The sequence below is a fragment of the Lissotriton helveticus genome, chromosome 6 (genome assembly GCF_964261635.1).
Source record: "Lissotriton helveticus chromosome 6, aLisHel1.1, whole genome shotgun sequence".
Taxonomy (NCBI): Eukaryota; Metazoa; Chordata; class Amphibia; order Caudata; family Salamandridae; genus Lissotriton; species Lissotriton helveticus.
Window position 1 is genome coordinate 1,636,420,975 of NC_136067.1, and position 24,333 is coordinate 1,636,445,307.

General features: G+C 52.7%; 1 protein-coding gene across 2 annotated transcripts in view; it reads right to left on the minus strand.

The window, feature by feature from the left end:
- The window catches only part of PSME4 (proteasome activator subunit 4), a 1,411,622-nt gene that overhangs the window by 308,484 nt on the left and 1,078,805 nt on the right, over positions 1-24,333 (minus strand). For both annotated transcript variants that reach the window (XM_078649478.1, XM_078649477.1), the window contains one exon: positions 17,081-17,289. In XM_078649478.1, coding sequence (XP_078505604.1) covers positions 17,081-17,289 — 209 coding nt within the window. The remainder of the gene's footprint in view (positions 1-17,080; positions 17,290-24,333) is intronic.

Here is a 24,333-nt window from a genome sequence, read left to right on the forward strand (position 1 = left end):
TCACGACGACAAGGCCTGCTCCGACTGCCGGGCCCTCTCTTCGAAAGCCAGGCGGGAGCGGTCCCGCAGGCGACTCGAACTCCGGCAGTCGGTCCCGCGCCGCGAGAGGTCTCAGTCCCACGTGAGGTCGAGGGACAGGTCCCGGGCTCGGAGCCACCACAGCTCCGAGAGTAGGCCGCACTCCTCCGGGTCGAAGTCGTCGTCAGGTAAGAAGCACAAGAAGTCCAAGAGGCGTCATCGCTCTGCGGACTCCCCCCGACGCTCGCGCGATGCGGCCGGGGATTCGGGTGACACCGCCCACGCGGCTCCGTCGGAGTCGCGGGCGCCGCGTTCAGCCCCACACCCTCCGGTCCCTGGGCTCAACGCGACGCCGGAGGAGATCGAGCGCTTCGTCATGGCCATGAGGAAACTCTCTCCTTCGACGGGCTCCGCGGCGCCTTTGGGCCCAGCGGACCCGTCTGGGGCCTCTAGTGGGTCGGGGGTTTCGGCCCAGATGCCGTCGGGTGCTTCGGCCCCGACGCCGCCGGTTCTCGCTATCCCGACGCCGCCGGTGCCTTCGGGCCCGGCGCCGCAGGGTACAGCGGCCCCGGCGCCTTTGAGCCCGGCACCGCGGGACGCCGCTAGACCTTCTTCGGGATGTGGATCGTCGCCGGTGGACCTTACGACCTCCCCGGCGTCGGACCATCAGGTGTCGCCCCCGGCGCCGTCCTCGATGCCCCCTTCATTCCTGTTCCGACATCGGGACGGCCCTGATGGGCGCCGCTCCAGACGTCGTTTGGGGAGTTTCACTTCTATGAGCAGGCCCCATTAGTTGAGAACCCTGAGTTTCAGGAGATGGGTGATGAAGGGGATTGGGAGGGGTCTGAGGACCCTCTGACCCGAGAGTGTCAGTCTCATGAGGACTGGGCAGGAGACCTTGGGGCGGCCAGTGGCCTGGACTCCTCTCCAGACACTGGTTTTGTCTCCCCTCCTACCGTGGCTTCGGAGGAGGGGGCAACCTACAGTGTGGTGTTGATGAGGGCTGCCAAGACCTTTGGCCTTGAGCTCCCCGTCGCGGCCGTGAGGACTAATCTCCTCACTGAGGTCCTTAAACCGCAGTCAAGCTCGGCCGAGCCTCTGCTGCCCTTTAATGAGGCCTTGACCGACGTTCTACTGGGCACTTGGTCCAAGCCCGCTACAGGTTCGCCCGTAGATAGGAACGTGGCCAGACGCCACCGCCCAGCACCGGGCGACCCATGTTTCCTGTCCACCCCCGAGAGCCTGGTCATCCAGGCCTCCAATTCCCAGACCGCATTCCCGTCTGCACCGCCGGACAGGGAATCCAAGAGGTACGAGCAGTACGGCAAAAAGATCTTCTCGTCCCTTAGTTTGGGACTGCGGTCTTCCAACACCGCATGCCTCTTGGGCCGCTACACCCACTCTCTGTGGGATACGGTTGCGGAAGTGCTGCCAGAGTGCCCGTTGGAGGTACAGGCCAAACTCGGCCAAGCCCTTGTGGAGGGCAGGGATGCAGCAAAATATTCTATACGGTCTGGGCTGGATACCACCGACTCACTGGGTAGAGCGATGGCAACGACGGTGGCGGTCAGACGTCACGCCTGGTTGAGGTCCGCCAACTTTTCGGCCGATGTCCAGAACACCTTGATGGACATGCCGTTTGATGGCCGTCGCCTCTTAGGCGACAAGGCAGACCATGCGCTCGAGCGCTTTAAGGACTCCAGGGCTACGGCCAAGTCCTTGGGCCTCTTGGCCCCGCGCCAGCAATCGGCTGCCTTTCATTCCTTTCGTGGCCAGGGAAGGGGTGTACCCACACGTGCTGCCAGCCACGCTCCGCAGGGTAATACCCAACGCGGTGGCGGCCGTGGGAACCGCCGTCCCGGCGGTCGGGGACAACGGCGAGGTCAGTCCACACCTTCCCCCGCAGCATCCACCTCAAAACCCTCCAAGTCCGTGCTTTCAGGCCCATGTGATGACAGTGGGGGGCAGGGTTCGCCATCACCACCTCCACTGGCGCACCGTCACTTCGGACAGGTGGGTGCTGCAGATCGTCCGAAGGGGCTACTCCCTCCCCTTCGAGGCGACTCCTCCAGCCATGCCACCGCAGAACCACCGTGTATCGGGGGATCATTTGCGACTTCTGCAGGAGGAAGTTACGGCCCTCTTGGCCAATGGGGCCATCGAGCGCGTTCCTGGGCCAGAAGTAGGGAGTGGTTGCTACTCCCACTACTTTCTGGTACCCAAGAAGGGCAAAGGGGGCCTACGCCCTATCTTGGACCTAAGGAACGTCAACGGCTTCCTCTTCAGAGGAAGAGCGGCTCCACCGTCTGGACCCAAAACGTGCGCTCTCATTTTACTTGGATCGCACACGCCAGTTCCGGGTGGATGACCAACTCTTTGTTGGTTACGTGGGCGCTAAGAAGGGGAAAGCGGTGCACAAGAGGACCATCCCCCGGTGGATCATCTTGTGTATCCAGACATGCTACTCGTTGGCTAGAAAGGAGCCCCCTGTTGGATTACGGGCTCATTCCACCCGAGCCACGGCGACTACAACTGCCCTTGGCCGGGGGGTGCCCTTACAAGACATCTGTCAAGCAGCTACGTGGGCATCACTGCACACGTTTGCAAGACACTACTGCCTGGACAGCCAAGTCCGGAGTTATGGCTTCTTTGGCTGTTCTGTCCTCCAGGACTTTCTGGTGTGAATATTGGTTCGCAGACCCACCACCGGGGTTGGTATTGCTGGGGTATCTATTCTAAGGTAAGGAATCTAATACTAACGTGTCTCTTTCAGATGCACAAGTTACTACTTGTGTAACGATATATCTGTAAGAGACATTAGTTCGTATTAGATTCCTTACCGACCCACCCATCCTCCCCGTTCTGCGAACCGATATCTAGGGTTAGGGTTACCCCCTTTCAGGGCCCTAGTTTCAATGGCACCAGTGTTGGTTTTTAACATGGCTCTGCGTTTCTGGCGCGGAAAAGCTGTGTCTAAGTACTGACGTCAGCACGCGGAGGCGGCGTCTAAGTATTCCGACGACGTCATCACGGCGCCCACGACGGACGCGGAGCCGCAGACGACGCCTACCGACCCGCAAGGGTACTGCTACGCAAAAGTTTCCGGATCCAGTCTGACGCCTGGGGATATTCTAAGGTAAGGAATCTAATACTAACTAATGTCTCTTACAGATATATCGTTACACAAGTAGTAACTTGTGCTTCTGGTAAAACAAGCTGCTTTACACTCCTTCTGGACTAAGCCTGAAGGCTGCTCTCCACAGCTACCACTAAGAGAGCTTTTTAAGGTTGTCTAAAATCACCTTAAAAGTTGTCTAGATTGGTGCAAGGCGCCCACTCACATATGATAGGATAGGCCTGAAACTGCACTGTGCTCAGATCAGCCCAGATGAAAGGGAGCGTCTGAGAAGGAGTCAGGTGTGACTTCGGCACGTTTATAGAGAACCCAAGTGAATGCAGGGGGGCGAAAGCTAGACTGGCCACAAGGTATAGAAGAGAGGCCCAAGGATCTGGCAGTAGCTCATGAGTCCTTGAACCTCACTAGGGCTGAGTCTGTCTTCTCTCCAAAAAAACAAGTTCCATTAAATGGGATGTCAATCAAATTTGCCTGTATATCGCCCAAGAAGCCAGTTGTCCGAAGCCAGGCTTGGCACCTCAAGGCCACTGTTGAAGAAATTGATCTGCCCAGCAAAACTGTTGCGTCAAGGCCACACCGTAGGATGAATTTTGCTGCATCTCTCCCATCCTTAACCGCTTGAGAGCGCGCAGTCCTTGCCTCCTCTGGGACTTGTGGCAGCAGTTGCGCAAACGTCTCCCAGTGGGAGTGGGAGATACAGGCCAATAAGGATGTGGTATTCCCCAACCGAAATGCCAGGTTGGAGTTAGAAAACATCTTCTTACCAAGTGAATCCAGCCTCTTGGATATCCTATCCAGAGAGGTGGAAGGAAACACGTCCTGGGCTGTAGAAGCCTGCACCACCAAGCTTTCTGGGGTGGGGTGTTGGCTGAGGAACATTGACTCGTCTGGAGCTGGGCGATGACAGCATGCAATTGCCCAATTCACAGGAGCTCCTGTGCTACGCTTCGAACGTGTTGTCGGGGATAAGGATGAGGCCTTCAGGTCTGAGGCCGGGGGAGGTCGCAATGGTACAACCAGTGTCGTTCTGGATACGGGATCAGATCGCTGAGGTCCCACCAGTGTCATGGCCTGAGCTGAGGGCATGAAATCCAATGGGGCCTCTTCTGATCCCGCGGGGCCAAAGGACTCACCAGAGGGGTTGGCCTGCTCAAAAACACAGCATATGGGCTCGTAAGGCCTTCAGAGCCATAGCCTGACAGTCAGAGCACGACTTCGAATTGTGATCGCGCTTGAGACACCAGAGACAGACGAGTTGGGGGGGAGCCGGTAACCAATATCATGTGGTGACAGGTACTGCACAGTTTAAACCTTGTCTTCTACGAAGACATCCTCCCACACAAAGTTGGACAAAAAGTTTTTAAAAAGCCTGTCAAAAAGCGACAGAGAGCTAGCTCTTCCCATATCGGCGCTGAAAGAAAAGAACTGGCGTCCGCGCGCATAGGAGGCGCCCATATAGGTGACTACTACATCATAACCGACGCTGCCGATTTTACGTGGAGCAGAATGGCACCACCTGACGGCGCGTGCAAGGGGTATATAGATCAGCAAATGTTTCCAGCCTGACACCTGGGAAATTCACAGGTAAGGAACCTGCAGCTAGAAGTCTTTATCAGATAAACACAATATCAAATAACTTGGCTTGGACGGGGGTCACAGTAAACTACAAACCTGTCCCAAGACAGATGTATACAGATTTTACCAAGGAAAGCCTGGCTGTCAAGATGACATCAACCATCTAAGAAGGACAGTTAAAGGGCTCTAGATGCCGATGCTCAATCTCCCTGCATGAAGGTGGAGATTGAGAAGGCTTGGGTTCAGGACCCTACCCTGTTGTTGCGACAGAAGGTCTCCCTGAGGGGAAGCCTGCTCAGAGGACAGATGCTCAAGCCCAGAGTTCTGGATGCAATACCCTCTGTGCCCAGTCCAGGACAAAACCAACCCCGGTGGAGGGTCTGCGAATAAGATTACACCAGAAAGTCATGGAGAACAGAACGGCCAAAGAAGTCATCTCTCCGGACTTGGCTGTTCAGGCAGTAGTGATTGGTGAACGTGTGCAGCGATGCCCACGTGGCCGCCTGACAGATGTCATTTAGAGGCACTCCTCTTCCCAAGGCAGTAACAGCTGCCTTTGCCCTAGGGGAGTGAGTGATTAGCCCAAATGGTGGCTCGTTTAAGCCCGAGAGCAATAAGCCTTAATACACAACACGACCCATCAAGAAATGGTGCGTTTTTGTACGGCCCGACCCTTCTTTGCACCCAAGTAGCCAACAAAAAGTTGATCATCCACCCGGAACTGTTGCACAAGTTACTACTTGTGTAAAGATATATCTGTAAGAGACATTAGTTAGTGATAGATTCCTTACCTTAGAATATCCCCAGGCGTCAGACTGGATCCGGAAAGTTTTGCTGGCAGTTCCCCTGTGCGTCAGTAGGTGGCATCTTGCGGCTCAGCATCCGTCGCGTCACAGAGACTACTTAGGCGCCACCCATGCGTGCTGACGTCAGTTCGGTGCACGACTTTCCGCGCCAGGAACGCAGAGCCATGCAAGAAACCGACTACTGGTGCCATGAAACTAGGGCCCTGAAAGGGATGTCCTTAACCCTAGTAATCAGTTCGCAGAACGGGGCGGATGGGTGGGGCGGTAAGGAATCTATCACTAACTAATGTCTCTTACAGATATATTGTTACACAAGTAGTAACTTGTGCATCTGAAAGAGACACGTTAGTGATAGATTCCTTACCTTAGAAGAGATACCCCAGCAAAACCAACCCCGGTGGAGGGTCTGCGAATAAGATTACACCAGAAAGTCACGGAGAACAGAAAGGCCAAAGAAGCCGTCTCTCCGGACTTGACTGTCAAGGCAGTAATGCTTGGTAAACGTGTGCAGCGAGGCCCACGTAGCTGCCTGACAAATGTCCTGGAAGTGAACGCCGCGTCCCAAGGCAGTAGTGGCTGCTGTTGCCCTGGTGGAATGGGCACATAGCCCCACAGGAGGCTCCTTCTTAGCCAACGAGTAACAGGCCTTAATGCAGAGAACGACCCACCCAGAGATGGTCCGTTTGTGCACGGCCCTACCTTTTTCGGCGCCCACCTAGCCAACAAAGAGCTGGGCAACCACCCAGAACTGATGAGTGTGGCTCAGATGAAAGGAGAGCGCACATTTTGGGTCCAGACAGTGGAGCCTCTCTTCCTCTCTGGAAGGATGCGGAGGCGCAAAGAAGGTGCGCAACGTGATGGTCTGCCCGATGTGGAAGGGAATGACAACCTTTGGCAAAAAAGGATGGGTCCTCAGAACCACCTTGTCCGGATGAACAGAAAGGAAAGGAGGTTTAGAAGAAAGAGTCTGGAGCTCACTCACTCTTCTGGCAGAGGCGATAGCAACCAGGAAAGCAGTCTTTATGGTGAGAAGACGCAAAGGACAGTTATGAAGGGGCTCGAAGGGAGAAATGTCAGAAACGTCAAGACAAGATTCAAGTCCCATTGAGGCCTGATGAGTGGCAAGGGAGAGAACGTGTGCGTAATGCCTTTCAGAAAACGGTTAACAATCGGGGACTTAAAAAGAGAAGGCTGATCAGGAAGCCGTAGAAAGGCGGAAATGGCTGAAAGATAACCTTGGATAGTGCCCAGAGCAGAGCCCTGCTGGGCCAAAGAAAGAAGGAACAAAAGAACCTCAGAAAGAGAGGCAGAAAGGGGATCCACAGCCTTCGCTGTGCACCACGCCACGAACATGTTACACCTGCAGGCGTATACCGTTTTTGTGGAGGGACGCCTGGCTGCCAGAATTATATCACAGACTTCAAAAGGAAGATCGAAAGTAGTTAACTGTCGCCGCTCAATCTCCACGCATGGAGGTGGAGGACCATCCCTTGCTGCTGCGACAGAAAATCCTCCCGAAGAGGCAGTTGGATCGGGGGGATCGATCGCCATGCTGAGTAGGTCGGGATACCAGTATCTTCATGCTCAATCTGGAGCCACAAGAATGACTTGGGCCTGGTCGCGCCGAATCTTCTTGAGCACTCTGGGCAGAAGTGGTATAGGCAGAAAAGAGTACAACAGACCGCAATTCCACTTGCGACGAAAAGCGTTGCCGAGAGAGTGCCGCCTTGGAAATTCCAACGTGCAGAACTGATGACATTGCGCATTCTCTTCGGTGGCGAATAGATCTAACCAAGGCTCTCCCCACTGCAGAAAGAGACCTTGCGCTACGTCCGATTTCAGATGCCATTTGTGATCCATCATGCACCGGCGGCTGAGTTCGTCCACCCTGGCGTTCAGAGAACCTGCCAGGTGTTGAACCACCAAGGTAATGTCTTGATGTAACAGACATGTCCAGAGGCGCAGAGCCTCCTGACATAGGCCCACCCGCCCTGTTTGTTGCAGTACCACATGGCGGTGGTGTTGTTCGTGAACACCTGCACTACACTTCCCCAGATACAGGAAAGGAATGCTTTCAGTGCAAGTCGGATCGCCCGAAGCTCCAAAAGGTTGAAATGGAGGACTCCAACGGAGACCAGAGGCCTCTGATCTGCGCCTCTCCCAAGTGACTGCCCCATCCCAGAAGGGACGCATCAGTCACCACGGTGTGCTCCGGTTGGGTAAGAGAGAGGGATCTGCCATTGACCCAATCGCGATTCGTGAGCCATCACAGCAAATGACGTGCAGTGCCCTCCGAGCTCTGGACGTGATCAGACAGGTTGCCCTGATGCTGTGCCCAGTGAAGCTTCAGGTCCCACTGCAGAGCCCGCATATGCCATCTGGCATGTTGCACTAGCAGGCTGCAGGAGGCTATCAGGCCCAGGATCCGGAGGGTAATCCTGACTGGAACCCGGGATAGAGGCTGAAAGATCGGAATCATAGCCTGAATATCCCGGACTCGCTGCTCGGGAGGATAAACCCGAAACCGCATCGAATCCAGAACCGCTCCGATGAAGGGGAGCTTCTGAGAGGGACTCAGGTGTGACTTAGGCACATTGATGGAGAACCCCAGCATTTGCAGGAGGTCGGCTGTTGTCTGGAGGTGGGAGATGACTGCCTGGGGTGAGCCAGCATTCAACAGCCAGTCATCGTGATGGAGGAAGACTGAAACCCTTGATCTGCGCAGATGAGCTGTGACCACTGCCATCACTTTTGTGAACGCCCGAGGTGCGCTGGTAAGGCCAAAGGAGAGCACTGTAAATTGAAAGTGCTTGTGGCCTACCGTGAACCGTACCTAACGCCGGTGGCCCGCCAGGACGGGGATATGAAAATAAGCGTCCTGCCTGTCCAATACTATCATCCAGTTTTGCGGGTCGAGGGCAGACAAGACTTAAGCAAGCGTCAACATCTTGAACTTCTCCTTCCGGAGGAAGCGATTGACGTCACTGAGATCCAAGATAGGACGCAGGCCCTTGTCCTCCTTGGGGACCAGAAAGTAGTGGGAGTAACAACCATGACCTACTTCTGGGGCAGGAACACGCTCAATAGCTCCCTTGGCCAAGAGAGCCATAACTTCCTGCTGGAGAAGGGCCAGATCATCCTCAGACATGCAGTGGTATCTCGGTGGCATGGCTGGAGGGGTAGTCTCGAAGGGGAGGGAGTAGCTCCTTCGGAATATTTGCAAAACCCACCTGTCGGACGTGATGGTGCACCAGTGGGTGAGGTGATGGCGGATTCTGCCACCCACTGCCTGCATTGTTTTTGCCTAATCTTGTATTTTTCCCGTGGATAACTTGCTTTCTTGCCCAGACTTGTTTTATTCCTCTGTGCCTGTACTTGCTTTCTTGCCCAGACTTGTTTTTATTCCTCTGTGCCTGTACTTGTTTTCTTGCCTAAACTTGTTTTTCCTTCCTGTGCCCAGTTCTCCCGCGGCCCCGCCTGTTTTTCCTGCCGCTGCGTCCCTGCCACCCTGCAATCCCATTCGCCGTCCCGCTCCCACCTCCCAGCTGCTCTTCCCTCCCACATCCCTGAGGGGATGTGGGAGGCGCCGAAGGCACCTGGACCACGCCCAGCGCCAGGACCCTGAGAACGCCACGACGTCCGACACTGCTACGAAGCTAGAACCCTCCACACACTCAACACCGAACGATCACACACCTGCCTCCTGGCCGCCCCGAAGCGCACCCACGGAGCTTTCACCTGCCGGAACTGCAGCTTCACAAGCATCCGCTTCACCATGCTGCCGACCAGGAAAGAACCCAACCACCTCAGATGCATCCTTCTCAACACACGCTCTGCCCGCAAACATGCCGTTGAACTCTGGTGACCTACTCGACTCAACCTCCCCAGACGTCGCCTTCCTGACGGAGACCTGGCTGAACCCCGCCTCGGCACCCGACATAGCCATAGCCATAGCAGTCCCGGAAGGCTACAAGATAACCGGCAGGGACCGCACCAAAGGAGCAGGAGGAGGAATCGTCATCGTTCACAGGATCACTCTCAGAGTCTCGACCAACACAGACGACACCCTCAGCACCGCCGAACACCTGCACTTCCAGATCCACACCGACCCCAACACCACCCTCAGAGGATCGCAGACATCCACGACACCTTCAACACCACGACTGCCCCGACAACCACTGAGACCTCCGCCCCCACGACCACCATCCGCACCATCCGTCTGTTCCCCTGGTCCAACATCAACGACGATGACACCATCAAGATCATGAACACCATCCACTCCGGATCACCGTCAGACCCATGCCCACACCACATCTTCAACAAAGCCAGCACAGCCATCGCACCCAATATCCAGAAAGTCATCAACACCTTCTTTGAGACAGCAACCTTCCTGGTAGCTGGAAGCACGCCGAGATCAACGCCTTACTCGAGAAACCCAAGGCGGACCTCAAGAACTTCCGGCCCAACTCCCTGCTCTGGTTCCCAGCAAAGGTCATCGAGAAGACCGTCAACGAACAACTGACTCGCTACCTCGAGGAGAACAACATCCTGGACCCTTCCCAGTCCGGGTTCCGCAGCAACCACAGCACCGAGACTGCCCTCATCGCCGCCACCGATGACATCAAGTCCCTGCTGGACAAAGGAGAAACGGCGGCCCTCATCCTCCTGGAACGGTCAGCCACCTTCGACATGGTCTGCCACCACACACTACGAACACGCCTCCACAACGCCGGGATTCAAGAGAAGGCCCTGGACTGGACCACCTCCTTCCTTTCCGGCAGAACACAGAGCGTCCGCCTTCCCCTCCTTCCACTCCGAAGCCACTGAGATCATCTGCGGTGTTCCCCGAGGGCTCATCCCTCAGCCCAACTCTGTTTAACATCTACATGGCGTCGCTCACCCACGTCGCCCGTCGGCACGACCTCAACATCATCTCCTTCGCCGATGACACCCAGCTGATCCTCTCCCTCACCAAGGACTTCCACACCACCAAAACCAACCTTCACGAAGGAATAAAGGCCGTCGCTGAATGGATGAGGAAAAGCCAACTGAAGCTGAACTCGGACAAGACAGAGGTCCTCATCCACGGATCCACCCCTTTGGCCTGGGACGACTCTTGGTGGCCGACCGCACTGGGAACCGCCCCAACACCAACCGACCGCGCACGCAACCTAGGGGTCATCCTGGACTCCACCCTCTTCATGACTAAACAGGTCAACGCCATCTCCTCCTCCTGCTTCAACACCCTCCGCATGCTCTGCAGGATCTACAAGTGGATCCCCACTGAAATGAGGAGAACCCAGGCCCTCGTCAGCAGCAGGTTGGACTACGGAAACGCCCTCTACTCAGGAGACGGCTCCAACGCATCCAGAACGCCTCTGCATGCCTGATGCTTGACATCTCTCGCCGCAGCCACATCCCGCCCCACCTGAGAGACCTGCACTGGTTCCCGGTCAACAAGAGGATAACCTTCAAGCTCCTCACCCACGCACACAAGGCACTCCACAACACCAGACCAACGTACCTCAACAGACGACTCATCTTGTACACCCCCACCAGCCAACTCCGCTCCACCGACCTCGCCCTCGCCACAGCCCCCGCTTCCGAAGAGTGACCTACGGCGGCAGATTGTTCTCCCACCTCACCGCCAAGACCTGGAACACCATCCCCATCCACCTACGGCAGACCCAAGACCTGCTGACCTTCAGAAAACGCCTCAAGACCTTTTTTTTCTAGCAGTAGCAGCATTCCCAACCCCAGCGCCATAAGACCCTCACGGGTGAGTAGTGCGCTTTACAAATTATATGATTGATTGATTGATTACCTATGACTTGGGCACTACATCAGGTGAATGGAACAATTCTTTTGATACCTTGAAGTATCAACTTTGGTAGCACCATTCAAGAATTAGCACAGTTGCGTTGTCAATTCGCAACCCTATACTCGTCAATGGGTCATCTAGACTTTCCACAGTAAAAAAAACAATTTGGCGTTTTTACTGTTAGGACATTTAAAAAATATGTGTCCTACTTTTTATTATACAGCACTTTGCCTTAGAGGTAACATATATATTAAAAATGGAGGTTTGGGCTTTGCCATAACTTTAAATGGTATAGTCTAGTTACCAGTTTACAGCAGCTCTGCCAGCCAGCAATGGCAGGCTGGGAGTCACGCTTTTACTTTGTCACACTCATGATGGCTCAACTAGTGCTGCAGTTCACAAGAGATATTTTAATTTATAGGCAATAGGTACCGCCGGTACCATATACTAGGGACTTACAAGTACGTTAAGTTATACCAATTGTGGATAAGACAATTACTCATGCACTTTTAAAAGGTCAAAGCACAAGCACAGAGTCCTAATTAGCAGGGCTCAGGGTATTTCAGAGTCATTACATCAGTGTGTAGGAGTCAAAATAGGGGCAAACAATGGGAGTTAACCGGCGACAAGCCTGTGTCCTCACTGGAACCTTCTGTCAAGTGACAGAAACAAGCTAGAAGGCTCCAGACAGGATCAGAAGACGCTGGAAGGAAGGACTAATGTTGATGCGCATAGGTGATGGTTACATGAGACCCGATGACACTTTCGCTGTGAGATAAAACCAACACGGGGTCACACACTACCACCTACCAGCGTGTGAGGGAACTGCTGAAAAAATTGCCTGGCGCTTGGGGATATGCACAAGGTGAGGAATCTGCAGTTAGAAGTATTAGCCTGAAGAACAAGTTACTTACCTTCGGTAACGCTTTTTCTGGTGGATACAGTATCTGACAGTGGATTCCTCACCTTTTCAATTACCCCTGCGCCAGCATCCCATGGAAATTATTTTCTTAGCTCTCCCACGTTGACAAGGACATCACAATAGCACGGCTCAGCTCGCGACTCGTATGACATCGCCGGAGCCGTAAGAAGACCTCGTAGGCATGCTGACGTCAGTTCCGCCCAATTTTTCGGTGCCTTCAAGGCAAACAGGCGTACCGACAACGTAACACAAGTATACAAAACATATACACAAATATATACAGCATATATATATATATATATATATATATATATATATATATATATATATGTATAAGTTACTTACCTTCGGTAACAATGTATCTGGTAGAGACGATTCTAGCCGCAGATTCTTTAACGTAGAATTACCCCCAGGCGTGAGACTGTATCCGGAAAACTTTTCTGCCACAACACTCCTGCGCGAGGGTCTACGTCAGTTTTCTTCGGAGACCTTTCCGCGCCACAACGAGGAGCCATCACATACAAAACTGTAAGAATACTGGAACAGTGTGCGAAAACCCAGATATACAGAAGGGAAAGAAACAAATGGTGAGGAACAGCACCATCCAGAATAGTGCCAGGTACTAAGGCACCAAATCATGGAATGAAAGAATAGAGCGCAGCTACTGGAAGCAAGTCTGTAACCAACATAGCAACCTCCTTAGAGGCAGAAGGCATGTAAAAAAAGGGCACAGCAGATGAAGAAGTCTGCAACCATCGCCCGGAACCAAGAAGGGTTCCAAGCCAGAATGGAAGAGCAGGGACAAGTCATCCCCCAACCACACCAGCGGGGAGGGGGATCTCTTAAAAGAACTGAGGGCGAGACCCAGCCAGGGGACCTCAACCCAAAGGACTGTAGGAGTCAGAAGTGCAAACAAACACAAGGAAGCAGGGCACAACAAACCCTACATTGGAGACCAAATGCATGGGCGCAAAAACACCCAGGCATTCGCCCACCAATCACCAGAAAGGAAGGAATGGAAAAGCAACAACAACAACAAGGCAAGCATCCCCTTACGGAGGGAGTAAGAAAAAAAGGGACACCCGCAGAGGACCGCCGCCCTGAAGCAGACTGGAACAGAAGACCGAGAGGGGTCCTCGCAGAAACGGGGAGGAAGGGCGGGTCGTGAAGGAATCTGCGGCTAGAATTGTCTCTACCAGATACATCGTTACTGAAGGTAAGTAACTCGTACATCTGATAGAGACTACTAGCCGCAGATTCCTTAACGTAGAACAGATACCCTAGCCATACAAAAGGAGGAGGAGGGTCTCTCCAGCTCAAATGAGCTTAAGACCCACAACAGGGGACCAGTCACGGGGACAGGGAAAAATAACCCAGTCCACTGCAACAGGGGAGGAGTCACCAGCCCTAAGCGGAAGAGAACCTCAGCATCGTGGACGAACACCTGCCCCAAGGGGATGTGTAAGAACGACAAGGAGGCCATCCAGCCTTCACCAACAGGAGAAAACAAGGCAATACGAAGGAGGCCAGAACACCCCACGCCCAGTTAACACACCAGGAACCTCCACCGGAAGCCCCAAGGGTACAGGCAACACAGAGGAGTACAGAGGGAGAAGAGCTACCTCCCGTTTCCAAGCAGAAGAGGCATAAGCGCGGCAAAGCCCTCCACCGGGAAACGTACCCAGTGCAGAGGGCAGCCGAGTCCGTCATAGTTCGATGTCAACAGACAAGACAAAACAGCGCCCCAGCAATAAGGCAGAAAAAGAACGTAACCTCACAATGACCCCACAGGACAAGAAGCAGGAGCGCCAAGGACCACGCCAAGGCGTCCGGCCACAGAACAGAAAAGCAGGTGGGGCAGCCGCTGACAAGCGCCACAAAACAAAACACCCAGACCACGTCGGGCTCAGAACAAGGGTAAGGCTTGCAAAACTTACCGAACAACCCCAAAGGGTACCACTCCGGACAGAACCGATCCACGAAGAAGTGCAATCCGCTAAAAGATAAGAGGAGAAACAAGTAGGACGGACCAGGCCGTCACACAGGAAAACTGTTCCCTCAGAAACACCAGACAGAGGACCGGAGCAAACGGCAGGCAACGGGCAAAAATACCGCAGCACAACACCATGTATGGCCAAGCCAAAAACCGCACCATCATAATGCAGCAACACCGGGAGGGGCGAGGAACCCGCAAGGGGGAGCTCACACCCTCCAAGCGTAAGACAGGGCTATACAATAGCTACATGTACCCTACATAGGGTAGGACACATCCCAAGAAAGCATGGGAACCACTCTTAGGGAAAAAACAATCCCTCATCTGAGGACAAAACCATAGACCTGCGGCAGAAACCACAGAAGGCTTAGTAATCAGCCAAAAACACCTCCTCACCAAAAAAAGGGGCTAACCAGCAGCCAACTGAAGAGAGGGGCCAACCAAGGACCCCGAGGGCACAGTAACCCTCACATAAAGTGTAACAGCCACTCCAAAACCCAAAAGTAGAAGCAAGTGGGATAACACCTCCCATCAAGACCCAGAGGATCAGCAAAACAACCTACTGAGGAGGAGAAGGAGGAAGAGGAGGAGGAGGAGGAGGAGGAGGAGGAGGAGGAGGAGGAGGAGGAGGAGGAGGAGGAGGAGGAGGAGGAGGAGGAGGAGGACGGGGTCCCGCAAGCAGAACGCTGAATGGTGGTGTCTACATGAGTATTAAACAGCAGGCCCCTGTCAAAAGGGAGGTCGACAAGACGGTCTCTAATATTTTCAGGAAAAACAGTATCGCGTAGCCAAGCATGGCGATGGAGAGCCACAGAAGTGGCAATAGCACGGCCAAGAGCATCGGCAACATCCAAAGCCGCACGAAGAATAAACGCGGCCAACTCTCTACCATCCAACACATGGCTCCGCAGATCAGCACGGGCACCCTCATGAAAGACATGAGAAAGCCAGCCCCGGAATAGGGGAGGATCCACAGAGGAATGGGGAACCTTAGGGGCCCTAGGGGAAGGCGCGGAGGCCGGTTGGGAAGCCAGCCGCGAGCCACGGAAAGAAGGGTTCAAGGATTTAGGCCGTGGGGACGGGGAAGAGCCTTCCCTGGAAGATGCCGGTGAAAAGGCAACAACACAGCGCCCTGTCTCCGAGGAGGAACACACCAACAGATGACAGGACTCTGGAGAAAAAGGGACCTCATGGGCCATATCCAGAACCTGACGCCGGCGCGGTCACGTGTAGTCCGCAATCGGCGCCTGATCGGCGTCGACCGGCGCCGGAATGGGCCTCCGTGGCACTGGGCCAACTCCTGCCACCACGTGCTCTCCCGGAGAAATAAGAAAGGTCGACGTCGGAACGGCGAAGGCGCGGTGCCGAAAAGGCGCCGACTCAACCTCAGACTGGGCAGCCGCAAACGTCGAGGACCGAGCAGGACTCGGGAAGGCGCACCTAGTCCCGGCCTCCACCGGAGCCGGGGAGGAAGGCTCCTGGTGCCGAAGCGGCGCCAGCTCGACCTCTGGTGAGGCAGCCGCCTGCTCAAAGGATCGAGGGGGACTCGGGGACAAGCCCGGAGTCCCGGCGATCACCTCCGACACCACAGGGAGCCCCGTAGGGATTTGCAGCGAGGCAGGGACGCTAGGCGCCAAAGAGGGGAGCCCCGAAGGACTACACCTAGACGACGCCACCCTCCTACCTGAAGTCGAAACCTTTGGCGCCGGAGCCCCCGGCGACTCTGCGGAAGTCCCCGCGCAAGGCAAGAGATCCGCAGACATCACAGGAGGTGGAGGAAGGACCAAAGAAGCCTGCAGGGCTGCAGCGTAAGCTGTCATTTGGGCCCTAGATGCCTCCGCGCTGGAAAACGCCGGGTAGGGAGGCGACAGGCGCCTGTCCCGGGGGGAGCCGGCGCCCACCGCCGAAGGAGGACAGGGCCTCGGAGACAAACTGATGGACCTACCAGCCAGTGAGTCACGCCCAAAGGGCCGGGGTGAAAGGCGATTCCGCAGACAAAACCGGCAGCTCCTTGCCTCCGAGGTAGGGGACGGACACTGGGACACCGACCTGGACAAGCGCACTGACAGCAACTTCATCAGGTGCTCCCGCCGTGATTTAGACTCAAGGTGCTGGCAGGCATCGCAACTCTCCGAGTCGTGTTGCTCACCCAGGCACCACATGCAAATCGGGTGAGGGTCCGTCGCCGACATGGGACGTACACAGGACGTACACGTCTTGATGACCGAAGGCTTTCACACACTGTTCCACATAACGCCAAAGCATAAAAAAGAAGAGAAGGCCTGAAAACAGTCCAGGACACAATCCGGATCCGCTTTGTACGCGGAAAGCAGAAAAACTGACGTAGGCGTGCCGGGGTGGGACTTATGTATCCTCGCTGACATCACAAACGCGGACGACGTCAGGGCGGAGTCACCCCGGCGCGCAGGATTGCTGTAGCAGAAAAGTTTTCCGGATCCAGTCTCACACCTGGGGGTAATTCTACGTTAAGGAATCTGCAGCTAGTAGTCTCTATCAGATAAGATGGTACTTTATTCAGTCTGTGGAGTTCATTCCGATTCACAGAGGTCTCATGTCAATGTGAAAAATAACACCACTTGCTCACTCACAACTTTAGGCTTTGCCTCGACGTTTTCCTGTCATGGACAGAAAGACTAGCTACGAGTTACTATGGCCTTTAAAAAAATGGGGACACTGTATGACACACATGGTAAGGACTTGAGATGCAAGTTTTCCTTGAGGATTTAAAATATGAGAAACTTTTTGATTTTTCCTACAAATGATTCCTTAGAGAAAATGTTTAACCTACTCGTTTTTAACAGTTTAATGGCCTGGGTTCGTTCATCTTGGTCACCAACAACATTTTCCTCCATAACATGGTTCTGAATCTCTTCATCTGCTTCCATGAGGGGTTTGAGTTTATGAAGAATTCGGGAAGTAAATTCTGATATATGAGGTGAAAATGTTGGAGTGGTACTCGGTAGGGAAACATCAATCATGAATATGTATGTCAACACACTGGAAAGACAAAATAACAGAAGATGCTTAGTATATTTACAGTAATATGGTTATGTGTTTTGTAGTTTTGTTCACAGCCAAAAAATAATCAAGATACAGAGCTTAGATGTTTTGTGAAGTTCATAATTGTATTTGCTCATTCCTACAGCTCACCACAGATACTGCTAACGCACAAGTTACTACTTGTGTAACGATATATCTGTAAGAGACTTTAGTTAGTGATAGATTCCTTACCTTAGAATATCCCCAGGCGTCAGACTGGATCCGGAATTTTTTTGCGTAGCAATACGAATGCGCGCCGTCCGCGACTCCGCGTCCGTCGTCGTGGGCGCCGTGATGACGTCGTCGGAGTACTTAGACGCCGTCTACGCGCGCTGACGTCAGTTCTTATACACAGCTTTTCCGCGCCAGAAACGCAGAGCCATGATAAAAACCAACACTGGTGCCATGAAACTAGGGCCCTGAAAGGGGATGACCTCAATGTGAGAAGTTGGCCTGGTATATGATGTTCACTATTCTAGTGAACACCTTGCACCAGTCCAAACAACCCTTATGGTGATGGTTGTAAGTCAACCTTATAGACCAGCTATCCTAGTGGTAGCGTGGACAGAACAGTCTTAGGCTAAAAGACTCTTGAGGGCGTCTAAAGCCAGCTGTTTTACCATATGTAACCCCTTGAATACCAAATGAAAGGACACCACACAGGATATATATAAAATATATATGTATTTATTTACTAACACACTCCTCTGAACTCTTTATGAGGTCAGAGGCAAAAGCACATAACAAGTTACTTCTTAGAAATAAATACTTTAAATAGCACAATTTACAGTCAGGCCCTAGGGGCGCGTAAAACCATGTACTAAGTAAGTGGTATAAGAACCACGACTCGTGAAAGGAGAAGGCCTAGGGAATCGCTGGGGCTACACTATCTGACCCTTAGGTTAGGAGTAGGAGGCCCACAGGCGGCGCGTGCAGTGTCAGTACACTCACGCGAGAGTCAATAGAAAGTCAAGAGGAACTTAAAAGGTAAGTAAATGGAGTTTTAGGACACTTCCGGTCTAACTAGGAAGATACAACTAACAAAACCAGACACTAGGATAGTCAATCCCTACAGGAGCACCGAAGTACTCGCGTTACCTCACTCACGGGCTGCGGGTGCATAGGTGTCAAAGTGTGTCGGGTTTTCTCGTTGATTCCTATGGAGCCTTGGAAGAAGATGCTGCAGGCGACCAGGAGGAAGATGTCCGGGTGGATCGGAGTTGAAGAAGACCTGAAAGCAGAGGGGACAGAGTCTAGGTCACTAGCCAGTGACCGGGTGGAACCAGGAAGGAACCAGGCGTCGTAGAGGAGCAATCAGGTGTTGTTGTGAAGCTTGTCTTTGCAGTCACGCGGACCAGGAGGCGTCGAGGACGACCAGGTGCTGGAGAGGAGCTGTCCCACGAAGGTTCTCGCAGATGGAGGGGTCGACTTCAAGATCGGAGCCAACAAGCCTAAGCAAAGGCAACCCACGCAGGATACCCTCGCCCCACTGAAGATTCCTCCCAACAGACCCGGCAGCAAGAAAGCCTCGTGGTTCACCAACGACCTCAAAAGCTGCAAGAAATCCTGCTGTTGCCTCGAGAAGGCCTGGCACCACGACCAGTCAACAGTAAACATGACAGCCCTCAAGAACGCCATCCGCAAACACCACCAGCTGATCCACACCACCAAAAAGACAGCATTCAGAGATTGACTGGACAACAACACCCACAACAGCAAGGAGCGCTTCTGCATCGTCAAGGAACTATCCAACCCCAGCGCCAGCAACAATGACATCTCACCCTCGCAAGACCTCTGCGACTCACTCGCCTCATTCTTCCACAATAAGATCGCCGACATACACAACAGCTTCGGCGCCCAATCCATGCACCCAACCAAGCACCCTACAACAGAAACTACGCCCCCCACCACCACCCTCTGCACCTGGACCCTCGTCAGCCCAGAAGACACCACCCACACAATGAACACCATCCACTCCGGCTCCCCATCAGACCCCTGTCCACACCACATCTTCAACAAGGCCAGCTCCATCATCGCACCCCAACTCCGGAACATCATCAACAACTCCTTCGCATCGGCCACTTTCCCGGAGACCTGGAAACATGCGGAGATCAGCGCCCTCCTGAAGAAACCAACCGCGGACCCCACGGACCTCAAGAACTTCCGCCCCATCTCGCTCCTCCCCTTCCCCGCTAAAGTCATCGAGAAAACCGTCAACAAGCAACTGACCGCCTTCCTCGAGACAAACGGCTCCCTCGACCCATCGCAGTCCGGCTTCCGAGCAAACCACAGCACGGTGACCGCCCTCATCGCAGCCACCGACGACATCAGGTCCCTGCTCGACAACGGGGAAACAGCCTGTGAGAAGTTGGCCTGATATATGATGCTCACTAGTTCTAGTGATCACCTTGTATCAGTCCAAACAACCCTTATGGTGATTGGTTGTAAGTCAACCTTATAGACCAGCTATCCTAATGGTAGCATGGACAAAGCAGTCTTAGGCTAAACTCTTTTGGCATGTGAAGCCAGCTGTTTTACCACATATAACCCCTTGAATACCAGATGAAAGGACACCACACAGGTTGTTATGAAAATAAACAGTATATTTATTAATAACAAACACCTCTGAACTCTTTAGAACTAGTGAGCATCATATATCAGGCCAACTTCTCACATTGGTGTGCAGCGGTTGGGATTTGAGCTTGCTGTTGTTTTTACCACATATAATCTTGAAATATAATTTGAAAGATCACATAAGGTACCTAGGTACATATAACAAGCTTAGAAATACTCTGAGTTCTACTGAACCAGCTGTTGTAGTAGAAAGGGCCTAGCACACCCTGACTACAACTCTTAGCAAGGGATCAGTAGGAAAACCCATAGTGTAGGTAGGTGCATCACTTACACCTCACTAGAAAGCATGTCTACCCATGGAGAGACTTCAGAGACTCCCCTAGTGGTTAGTGACCCTCCACAGGTCCTTTCCAGATATGCAGCTCTCAGTTTACAGGAGATGAGACAATTGTGTACCTCCAGGAAATTGAAACAGGGTTCTAACCCTACCACTCCTTTTCTGTTAGGTCTCTTAGAGACATATGATGCCAGAAGGGCTGCTAACACAGACCCCTCTAATCCAGATAGGAGCATACCAGCCTTAGAAGGTACCCTTGGTGATCCAGATCTCCCTGAAACAGAGAATGTAGAGGAGGAGGAGGAGGAGGAAGAAGGGGACACCTCTGGGGATGAGGCAGACAAAGGTCCTGAGGTAGTCAGCAGACTAACCAGGGCCAACTTAGACCTACATAGGGAAGGATCTGGGGGACCCCCAGTACTGACCCTGAGCAGGCCTAACTATGGAGTTAGAAGAGATAGGTCTCATTCTAGGGACTCCATTAGATCTGTGCACTCTCGTGCCTCTCATGCATCTGCTCAGAGGAGGATGACTTCCCCTCAGAGGAGAGAGCATGAGGCAAAGATGAAGGAAGCTAATCTGAGGATCCAGAGGGAAGAACTTGCCCTGGCCAAGGAGAAGCTTGCCTTTGCTAGGGAGCAACAGTTGAGTGGGGTAGTCCCCACTGGTGGCAGCACTATCCCTAGGGATAGAGACAGGAGTTTTGATAATAGACACCTGAGTAAAATAGTGCCCTCCTGTAAGACAGGAGATGATATCCACAAGTGGATAACTGCTTTGGAGAGAGCCTGCAAAGTACAGCAGGTACCCCAAAGTCAGTGGGCAGCTATATTGTGGCTCTCCTTTGAAGGTAAAGGTAGAGACAAGCTCCTCACTGTTAGAAATGAGGATGCTAATGATTACCAAGTCTTGAAAACTGTTCTGATTGATGGGTTTGGCTTAACCACTGAACAGTACAGGTTGATGTTCAGGGATACCCAGAAAACTCAGGCTCAAGATTGGACTGACTTTGTTGATTGTGCCACTAAGGCTTTGGACGGCTGGTTACTGGGAAGTAAAGTTACTGATTACACAGGATTGTATAATCTAATTATGAGAGAGCAAATCTTAAATAATTGTCAGAACCAGTTGTTGCATCAGCACTTGATTGACTCAGATCTGACCTCTCCCCAAGAATTGGGAAAGAAGGCAGACAGATGGGTCAGGACAAGGGTCAAGCAGCAGAACCAGAACCAGGGTGGTGGCCAGAAGAAAGCAGACCAGAAGGGTAATGAGAATAAGCAAAATGACCAGAAGTCTTCAACAGGGCCCCAACAACCTAAGGAGGGTGGGTCCCAAACTTCCCAAAAGAAGAAGAATGATGGTCCTAAGAAACCATGGTGCCAATACTGTAAAAGTACGACTCACTGGTTTAGTGAGTGCACCAAGAAAGGCCAAACTCCTACCACTACTGTCCCTAAGACACCCGCATCCCCTAGTACAGTTAGTAGTGGTAGTGTACCTCCCAAGGCTATAGTTGGGTTAACCCTGGGAACTGAGGTGGGTTCTGACTTAGTCAGAATTCCTACTTAGGCAGTTCTGGTTTGTACTGGGGACGTGGATATGACCCCTACTGTAAGTCCTAGTACTCTGGGCAAATACAGACAAACGCCTTTAATTAATGGAAAAATGGCTCAGGCCTACAGGGACACATGTGCCAGTGTCACCATGGTGACACCAACATTTGTGGACCCTGACCAGATCATGCTAGGTTATGATTACCTTTTGACCAATGCTAGCAATGTCACTACCAATCACAGTATGGCAGTTGTTAATTTCTCCTGGGGAGGGGTAACTGGCCTCAAAAGGGTTGTAGTTAGTTCAGACCTCCCAGTAGATTGTCTTTTGGGCAATGATTTGGAATCCTCACTGTGGCCAGATGTGGAGTAAAGGACTCGTGTAGAAATGCTAGGTCTCTCCTCACATGTCCTTGCTGTGACTAGGTCACAGGCCAAGAAATGCCCAGCTGAACAAGTGCTGGATCCTGGAAGAATGGACCAGACACTACCCAAGAGAAGGAATGGTAGGGTTAAGGCAGAGCCTTCCCCCCTGCCTCAAGTTGAGGATCAGCCCTCTCAGGAGGCTGACCCAGAGACCCCAGAAGGAACTGTCCTAGAAGAGCTTGAACCTGAACAGGTTGAGTTTCTTGGGACAGGGGGACCTTCCAGGGCAGACTTGAGGCAGGTCCAATTAGACTGTTCCTCTCTTGAACCCCTCAGACAGCAGGCTGCTGCTGAGGCTGCAGGGAATGCTACAGGTGCCCATAAAGTATATTGGGAAGATGGACTCCTATACTCTGAGGCAAGAGACCCCAAGCCTGGTGCTACCAGGAGGCTGGTCATCCCCTTGTCTCTTAGAAGTTTCCTTCTCACCTTAGCCCATGAGATTCCCCTTGCAGGTCACTTAGGCCAGAACAAGACTTGGGACAGGCTTGCCCCACACTTTCACTGGCCTCATATGTCTGAAGACACCAAAGAGTTTTGTCGCTCATGTGTCACCTGCCAAGCCAGTGGCAAATCAAGTGGCACAACGAAGGCCCCCCTCATACCACTACCTGTGGTGGGGGTACCCTTTGAAAGAGTGGGGATTGACATTGTTGGACCAATGGACCCCCCAACAGCATCTGGGCACAGATTTATACTGGTGGTAGTGGATCATGCCACCAGGTATCCAGAAGCTATTCCCCTTAGGACCACTACAACTCCTGTTGTGGCCAGGGCCCTACTTGGAGTTTTCTCCAGAGTGGGGTTTCCTAAGGAGGTTGTCTCTGACAGAGGTGCAAACTTCATGTCAGGGTACTTTACTGCTATGTGGAAGGAGTGTGGTGTCAATTATAAATTCACCACACCCTATCACCCACAGTGCAATGGGCTTGTTGAGAGATTCAACAAGACCCTCAAAGGGATGATAAAAGGGTTACCTGAAAAGCTTAAGCGAAGATGGGACATCCTTTTACCCTGCCTTTTGTTTGCTTACAGAGAGGTCCCACAGAAGGGGGTTGGTTACAGCCCTTTTGAGCTTCTGTTTGGGCATCCTGTAAGAGGACCCCTATGTCTTGTGAAGGAAGGATGGGAGTTACCTCTCAAAAAGCCTAAGCTTGACATAGTGGACTATGTACTTGGTCTCCGCTCCAGGATGGCAGAGTACATGGAGAAGGCATCTAAAAACCTTGAGGCCTGCCAAGAACTCCAAAAAGCTTGTTGTTGTTATGTCAAAAATATTTTTATAGCGCAACTAACACCTGAAGGTTTCTTGGCGCTTGTGCTGAGGAAACAGAGAAAAGAAAGAAAAAGGTGAAGGTCAGGACTAATTGTAAGCTTCAGTAAACAGGAAAGTTTTAAGGAGAGATCTAAACCTAGTGTAGGGGAGGGACAACCTTAGAGAGAGGGGAAGGGCGTTCCAGAAGGATGGGGCTAAGAAGGAGAACCTAAGACCACCGTGTTTCTTCCTCTTGAATCTAGGGACTGATAGCATAGCCAGTTGAGACGAACGAAGGTTGCGTGAAGGGAGATAAGGGTGGAGGAGGGAGGAAATGAAAGAGGGGCCTCCACCAGCAAGGGATTTGAAGATTATACAGCCCAGTTTGAACTTGCAGCGTGCAGTGACCGGGAGCCAATGGAGACTTTTCAAAAGAGGACGGACGTGTTGATACCTGGGTTGGCGGAAAATGAGAAGGGCGGCCTGGTTTTGGATCTGCTGAAGTCTCTTGGCTTGGTAGTCAGGAATGCCTACGTAAAGCGCGTTTGCATAATCGAGTCTTGAAATGACTAGCGCTAACAGCACCAAGATGAGGGCTTCCGTTGTAAGGAGGCGGGAGATCTTTCGTATCTTCCTTAGCTGGAAGTGACTAGAGGACACTACCGCGCTGATCTGAGTTTTCATAGAGAGATCAGCACTAATGATAACCCCCAGGCTTTTAGCCGAGCTCACTGGGCAAGGGGGGCTGCCCAGATTAGCTGGCCAGAAAGAGGATTGCCAAGGATTGGAGGGACCCCCGACAAGAACCAACTCGGTCTTGTCGGGGTTGAGCTTAAGATGGTTAAGGCTCATCC